General features: G+C 55.8%; 1 protein-coding gene across 2 annotated transcripts; it reads left to right on the plus strand.

Moving 5' to 3' along the window:
• Positions 1 to 2,107: 2,107 nt before the first annotated feature.
• Positions 2,108 to 6,750, plus strand: MARVELD1 (MARVEL domain containing 1). Of its 2 annotated transcripts, none has more exons than XM_036027118.1 (2): positions 2,108 to 4,283; positions 5,861 to 6,750. In XM_036027118.1, the coding sequence occupies exon 1, from the start codon at positions 2,287 to 2,289 to the stop codon at positions 2,806 to 2,808; it is 522 nt and encodes a 173-aa protein (XP_035883011.1). In that variant the 5' UTR covers positions 2,108 to 2,286; the 3' UTR covers positions 2,809 to 4,283; positions 5,861 to 6,750. The 2 variants fall into 2 exon arrangements, with proteins under 2 accessions (XP_035883011.1, XP_028368065.1); XM_028512264.2 differs by having other exon boundaries at positions 2,108 to 4,104.
• Positions 6,751 to 7,867: the final 1,117 nt, after the last annotated feature.

Genomic DNA, 7,867 nt, shown 5'->3' on the forward strand with positions numbered 1-7,867 from the left:
ATGTTTATTCGGTTTGGTTCTTCACTCACAGTGATAGTTTGTCTTCAGTCCAGCACCCAGATTAAGAACCCATTTGTTCGTCCTAGCCCCAGCCTTTCTCAAGATTGACACCCGGTCCTGGCTGGTATGGCTCGGTGGGTTGGGTGGGGGGAGCTCTAACCCAAAAGGTCGCCTATTTCCGGTCAGGACACAAGCCTGGGTTGTGGGCCAGGTCCCCAGTTGGGGGCGCGCAAGAGGCAACCACATACTGATGTTTCTTTCCCTCTCTCCCTTCCCCCCTCTAAAAATAAATAAATAAAATGTTTAAAAAATAATAAAATAAAATACGCATTCAGAGCTTGTTCAGTACCTGCAGGTGGGGCTGTGTTGGCAGTAAGAGGCATTAGTCCTCTGAGAAGCCACACAGATTTTTCTCCCCCAACTGCAGGGGAGCCTGGATGCTGGAAGCGGGAGCTGCTTAGCCAGGTCAGAGGTCATAAACTGACCCCATGCCAGGAGATGAGGGTCAAATTCTGTAGGATAGGGTTAGCTGGGGCTCTGATGCATGCCCAGTCCCCAGGGTAAGAGGGTCCTCTCAGGTCCATTGCTGTTTCTGCAGTCACTCAGCCATCCACTCCACTGACATTTACTGAGTCTCCTGTGTGCCAGGCACAGACAAAGATGGAACGGCATCTTTGGTTACAATGGTTACAAAAGCACCAGTGGTCACAATGTGGCCGACTCAGAACTGCTGCCAAGTGGGATCTAGGAATGAGCGGCATTCCAAGCTTATTTGGGAAATTTAAGAAGTTTGATAGGATTGACATGCTGGGTGGAATCACAGGTTAAGAAAAGAAGTGAAAAATCAGGAAACTCTGTCGGCTGGAGCCAGGTTATGGAATATGCCTAGAGAAGAGATAGAACCTGACCCTGTGGGGGAGGCTGTGCAATAAACAACCAGGTCTGTTTTAGGAAGATGCCACAGCACAGAACGTCGGATCAAAGGAGAGAGAAGAAGACCAGCTGGAAAGACCAGTTTTGTGGTCTTAACCCCTCTAGGCTTCGTTTTCTCCTTCAGTAAAGGAGGAAACTAATTGTAGATATCACCTGGGTTGTTTTGAGGCTCAAATGAGAATATATGTAAAGCATAGCAATAACAATGATGTAAGCAGTGGTCCCCGACTTTTTGGCAACAGGGATCGGTTTCGTGGAAGACAATTTTTCCACTGATGGGGGTGGGGAGGATAGTTTCCTCGGATGATTCAAGTGCATTACATTCAAGCTCACCTCCTGCTGTGCACCCAGTTCCTAACAGGCCCGGAAGGTACCGGTCCACTGCCTGAGTTTGGGGACCTCTGATGTAAAGCATCAGTAGACCCCATTATAGGCTGTTTTGCCTCGTGGTTAAGGACATGGGCTTTGCTGTCTCTTGGGACCTGGGTTTGTGTCCTGGCTGTATCAGGTGGCATATTTTTAATCTAGGCAAGATTTCTTGTCAAGGAGGGTTGGAAAACAGTGATTGGACTCTGCTTTGTGGTGTGTGGGAGGGTCAGTGGGGCCCGTGATGGATGGATGGTCCCATTCTCTGACATGAAGAACTCGGAGGGCTGAGACAAAGTCTGAACCCAGCTTTCGACGGGATGAGTGTGCGGTGGACCCTGGCAGGACATTCCGGATGACCAGGTGAGAACGCATGTCAGCTCAAGGACAGCACGGCTCTCCTCTAGGGCCTCGGTGGGGCGCTAATGCAGGAGGAAAGAGGAAAAACGGGGCCAAGCCAGATACTGGAGGAATGCTCCAGAAGACAGTTTCCCCCTCCAAGGCTGGACCGGAGCCGGGGAGGCAGGGTGGGCAGGGCGGCCCCAGATGTGGCAACCTTCACCCAGGCTGGATGTAGCAGAAGGCCCGCGGTTGCCTGGGGTGTGCGGGCGCCTTCCGCCCTGCCCCGAGGAGTCAAGAATCCGAGCTGGGAGTCTGGCGCTGACGGGAAAGGGTGGCCCCAGGGTGGTGAGCGAGACAGAAACAGAGATGGCAGGAAGCCGGGAAGAGCGAGTGGGGGTGGAGACCGACGAGGGGAAGGGAAAGGGCGGGTAGGAGGGGTGGAGAGAGGGCGAGAGAAAGAGAGGAGGCCTGAGGGGAGGAGAGAGGGGAGGAAGGGTGGGAGCAGGAGAAAGAGCGGAGGACTAGGACGGAGCGAGGAGGCCGCGGCGGGCGCAGCAGGCACTTTGGCCGGGCCGCCCCCGCGAGCAAGGCGCAGCCATTCCGCTCCTCGGGGCGCCGCCGCCGCCACCACCGCGCCCGCGGGCCATGCTCCCGCCACCCCCGCGCCAGCCGCCGCCCCAGGCGCGCGCGGCCCGCGGTGCGGTGCGCCTGCAGCGGGCCTTCCTGCGCGGCCCACTGGGCGTGCTCCGGCTGTTGCAGCTGGTGGCCGGCGCCTCCTTCTGGATCACCATCGCCACCAGCAGGTACCAGGGTCCTGTGCACTTCGCGCTCTTCGTGTCCGTGCTCTTCTGGCTGTTGACCCTGGGCCTCTACTTTCTCACGCTGCTGGGCAAGCACGAGCTGGTGCCCGTGCTGGGCTCACGCTGGCTCGTGGTCAACGTGGCTCACGACCTGCTGGCAGCTGCGCTCTATGGCGCCGCGACAGCCATCATGATCGACCAGACCCAGAAGCACAGCTACTGCAACCTCAAGGATTACCAGATGCCCTGCGCCTACCACGCCTTCCTGGCGGCCTCCGTCTGCGGCAGCCTCTGCCTGGGCCTTTACCTGCTCTCGGCGCTTTACGGCTGCTGCCGCCGCTGCCAGGGCGAGCAGGAGGTGGCGTGAGGACGCCCCGCCGCGGGGCGGGGGACCGTGAAGAGACCAGCGCCCCAGCCCTTCCGCCGCCCCGCGCGTATACGCTCTGGCGCCCTCCCTTGCTCTGCCTTCCCGCCGCCTCCCGCGCCCGGGCCCCCTGACACGCAGTTCCTGCCAGAGGGCAGCGCCACCGCCCCGAGTCCAGACCACTGTGCGGGATGCGCCGTCTCCAGGAGCCCGGGCAGGGCTACACCCGCAGGACGGACGCGCACTCAGACTGGCCTAACGGAGGCGAGACCTCGCGATTCCTCTTCCCCTTTCCTGCTAAGATCGAGACGTGGACAGGGCGCCGCGTAGATCCGGGGAGGCTCCCAAATTGTTAGCAGTCTTCTGGCTGCGCCCCTGCCTCCTCCCGGCTGCGCCCCTGCCTCCTCCCGGCCGCCCCGCGGTAGGAAGAACACTCCCTTTCCACGGCCCCTCTTCCAGCCCTGAGTGCTGTAAAAGACAGCAGGCAGCCGCGAGTGGAGCTGGGGACAGGCCTCCACTAGTTCCGGAATGAGTTTGGTTTTAGTTTGGGATTTTGCGGTCAACCTGCGCAGCCCTTTCTGGCCCGTGCCTCCGTACTTTGATGTCTTGAGGTGGGGCCTATCTCCAAAGGTGAGGATGGATGGTCAGGGCCTGTGGGCTCTATTCTGGCGTCTGCCTGCTCCACCTTCGTCCTCGAGGTTCACCGAGGCCAGGCCCAAATGCACACTAGCTTCCCAGCCTTCCTCTCACAGGCTTCCCGCTCCATTCCCACCTCCCAGTAACTGTTTTGCATTAGGGATCCCACCCGACGGCCAGGGAATGTTAGGGTGAGCCCCATTCAGTTTTACAGATGGAGCCCTAGAGCTGGCTCGGAAGAAAAGCCAGAAGAACGTGAGAACCCCATCTCCCAGCTCCCAGTCCGGCGCTGTTTACGTGAAAACAGCAGCGTTCCTTGGGATCCTGGCTCAGGAGCTACCCTCTAAAAGAGGGTTTCCGGGCCAAATGGGTTTGTCAAAGGTGCTGCTCCTCCTTCTTGGAGAGTCACTAGCGCCGCAAAGGCGCTGAGAAGCCCTGCTGTAAAACAAGACAGAGTAGTGTTTACTGCCTCTGGGCCTGGATCAGATTTTGCCACTTAAGGGTATCTGGCGGAACGTCCAAGCGGCCCCGCCCACAGGCTCTGGTCTGCTCGAAGATTCAGGGTGCTCACTCTTTCCCGGGGACTTTCTCTAGCGGAGGGAGGGCCCATCCGATGGGGAAAACAGCTGCTGCTGACAGGCCAGTGCGAGGCCCCAGGGACTGGTGGGTCCGGACGTTCCTTCACATCGTTGGGGAAACAAAGCCCAAGTTCTCCAGCTGGTTTCCCAGTCAAAAGGCACGTCACTTGTGAGAGATCCTGGCGCTGACCGCTGGTCACACTCACCGAGGGCAGAAGAAAGCCCTCTGGAGCTGGGGTGAGCAGCTGGCCCGGCCGCTGCAAGGTATGACACTTCTTGGTTTTCTGGAGGGGTCATGGGCCTGTGAATAAAAATACAGTGCTCCACCTTTTCTAAAAGTTACAGGCTTTTACCCAGAGAGCAAGTTGGTGGGGTGCCATTAATCTCCACAATGTTTGAAGAGTTGTGACTGTTCAACCTGTTTTGCTAAATCCTTCAAAGGTCTGCTCTTTGGGGAAAAAAAACTCCCCTCTCTGGGCTGGAAACTAGAATAGGGGAGGCCGGAACATGCCTTTGCGAGCTCGTTTTTAAGGTTTAGGTGCAGAAGTGTTAGACTTCTCCGTTGTAGGGTTGAAGATGTGGGTGGGGTGGGGCTCTTCTGTGGGGTCCACGCTCACCACAGCACTTCCCTGGCCCTCTGTGTGCCTGGCACCACGTAGGGCGCTTAGACCTCCTCACTGCATCCTCCTGCCGCCCCTGTGGAGGTGGGCTCGATGGTCGTGCCCTTGCTCCGTCTGAGGAAGAGGAGTCACAGAGGGTCGGGGAACTTGAGCAGAGTCTCCCGGCTGGTGGAGGGTGGAGCTAGGATGGGAACCCTGGCAGTTCGGCCTCTTCAGGACCAGGCTATACTACACAAATATACGGGGGGGAGGGGGGGACCAATTTATTTATTTTAAAAATTGTGAAGTTTAAATTTCAGTCATCTTCAAAGTGTCCTTTATTTGATGCAATGCACCTATCGAGATTTTTTTCCCCACTGCTCAAAGCAGTTTTTGAATGTGTCGATTTTGATGCCTTTTAGTGCTTCTGACATTTTTTGTTTCACCTCTTCCACATTGGCAAAATGTTTACCTTTGAGGGCTTTTTTTCATCTAGGGAAATTGGAAACAACAAAAAAATGTCACTCAGGGCGAGATCTGGTGACTAGGGAGGGTGTGGCACAAGGGTCATGCCGGTTTTGGTCAAACACTGCCAAACACTCAGCACAGTGTGGGCAGGTGTGCTGGTAAGTCACTCATCATGACATGGGCAAACGCATTCCAAGAGTCTTCAAAAAATTCCCTGAAGCTGAATGCAGCCTCTCATAACAACGCCAGATGGCACACTGATACGGATGGGTTCCTAGAACACTCGCCTAGTGAGAAGCCTGTAGTACAAGGGGCCTGCCCTCCAGAATATAATTTTGGTTTTATTTAGGTCCCTCCTCATAGTAGCAGGGGGCCAATAATGTTAGATACTGTTAACATGGTTATTAAAAAATAATTTAAATTGTGGCAAGATATACATAAATTAATCATTTTTAAGTGTATAGTTCAGCGGCACTAAGTACATCCACATTGTTGTACAGCCATCACGCCATCCATCTCCAGAACTTTTCTTGCAAAACTGAACTTTGCGCCCATTAAAACTGTGGTTGTCTTTGCTCTCTCTGCTCTGGGAAATCCCAGAACACCGAGCCCTTCAGTGTCTCAGCTAGGCTGGCACGCTGCTGCTGCTGTACTCCGGGCAGGGCAACCAGTCCCTCAGCTCCCACCGCTGTGCCGGCAGAGCCTGGGGATGCGTTTTGCTGGGATACCTGGGGGCGCCTCGCCAACCCACTGACTTTGGTTCTTCTGTTGCAGGTTTCCGTGTTGCAGGTGCCATGGAGATTCCCAGGGTTGCTTCCTTGGACAGGCAATACCATTCTGGCCTGTATTAGCACAGGTTTTGCAGTGGGGAGAGGGAAGGATTGGTTTCTCATCAACACCATCCAGTTGGCGAGCCAAGATGGGCGAAGATTTGTTTTGCCTCAGCATAAGAAAAACCCTGCTTCTCTTTGTGCTGTGACTTGGACACAAGATTCCAAACACCTGGAACTGAGCTGGGTGCCTCCCTGCCCTAAACGATGGGTTTTGGCTCCAGCTTTTGTTCCTTTTCTCTTTTGTTAGACACCGTGTAAGCTACATCCTCAGCTCAGATCCAGGCCCGGGAGGATGTCTTCTGAGCGCCCCCAGCCCATGGTGCTTTGTCTGTGGTCAGGTGACCTTACTCAGGAGCAGATTTCTCCTTGGCCTTCTTGGTACCTTATTTGTCCAGATGTGCCTGACACATTCCAGTGCTTACTGGCTCTTCTAGATGTGCCTTCTGCTTGGCCTCCGGCTGCTTCTCCAGATGGGAGAAGGGTATGTGAGATGGCCCTGCACCCATCCCCTCCTCCCCTTGAGGCCCTGTGCCAGAGGAACAGCCACCTGACCTGGCCCAGAACTTTTGGATACTGGAGGCAATTTCACTGGCCTTTCTCTCTGGACTGCAGGACTGTCTAGCCCAAGCCTGCCGTGGGCTGCTCCCAGCACAGAGTCTGGGATCACACTCGGACCCAGGGGAGGCTTTTTCCAGCATTCTACAGAGGCCAAAAGAAAGGGTGGGTGTGGGAGGGGTGATGGGTTGTAGGGAGAGGGGACCAAAGTGCCTCATTTAAGAGTTTGGTGGTGATTACTAACATGCTTTTCCGAATAAAGTTTGGTCTGTCTGACCTCTGTGAATGTGCCGTCTCTGCTGGTCCCTGCAGGGAGCCTCTGTGCCAGGTTCCCCGGTCTCCCTCCATTTTCTCACTGTGCCACACGGCTCTGCCGTCTGCCTCCCCAATCTCCCCTTTCCTTCTGGGAGGGAAAGGAAAATGAGTTCCCAGGCCTGACCGGTGCGGCTCAGCAGGTTGGGCGTCATTCTGCAAACAAAGGATGGCCGGTTTGATTCCCACTCAGGGCATGTGCCTGGGTTGTGGGCCGGGTCCCCAGTGGGGAGTGTGGGAGAGGCAACTGATCAATGTTTCTCTCACACTGATGTTTCTCTTCCTCTCTTTCTCCCTTCCCCTCTCTCTGAAAACAAATAAATAAAATCTTCAAAAAAAATGAGTTCACAGATTTCCAGGGCATTTAGGGCAGGGCACAGGAACCAGATGGTGGGGGCGGGGGGAGGAACCTGCCTGTGTCTGTCCCTAACGGAAGCCAGAGGGAATCCCAGACACTCCCTTCCCAGCTTCCAATGGGCCCTCTGTTTGGGAAGCTCCATTGCCTGATGGTCAGACACAGAATGACCATGGTCACGGAGCCAGAAGGGCCCTGCTATTCAACCCCATCATTTCGTGGAAGGGAAGACAACCCCCAGATGGAGTGGCAACAGAGCGGGGGAGTGGCAGAAGGGGGTCCTCTGGAGCCCAGGCTCTGGTTTTCTTCTGCAGAGCACGGGGCCTACTCTGGGGTTGGCTCTGGGACACACCCCACCCGGCTTCCCCCCTGCTTCTAGCCACAGCCTGCTGACGAAGGACCTGGAAAAGGTGGGAGGGGAGTTAATAGATGTCCTTGCTGGCTCCTCCCTCCCGTGGCCTGGGCCTGAAGCCTGTAGCCTGGACGCAGGATTCTACCGACAGATCTCGAAACCCACTTTGAACAGCTACAGTCAGGAATCCGAGGCTGTGTGTGCTCCACACCCACTCTCTTCCCCAAACACGCACACACGCATGCACCCCCCGCTCCTCTTCATGCTTTGGGTTTTCAGGGTGGAGGGAAATGCCGCCAGCTGCCGAACACCTTCCCTTACTCCCTTTTTCTCTCCGCGTCTATTCATGAATTTCACTCAAAATAAAAAGTGGC

The sequence above is a fragment of the Phyllostomus discolor genome, chromosome 5, assembly GCF_004126475.2.
Source record: "Phyllostomus discolor isolate MPI-MPIP mPhyDis1 chromosome 5, mPhyDis1.pri.v3, whole genome shotgun sequence".
NCBI lineage: Eukaryota > Metazoa > Chordata > Mammalia > Chiroptera > Phyllostomidae > Phyllostomus > Phyllostomus discolor.

Coding starts and splice junctions, on each gene's coding strand:
- MARVELD1 (XM_036027118.1), top strand. CDS start 2,287: ATGCTCCCGCCACCCCCGCGCCAGCCGCCGCCCCAGGCGCGCGCGGCC.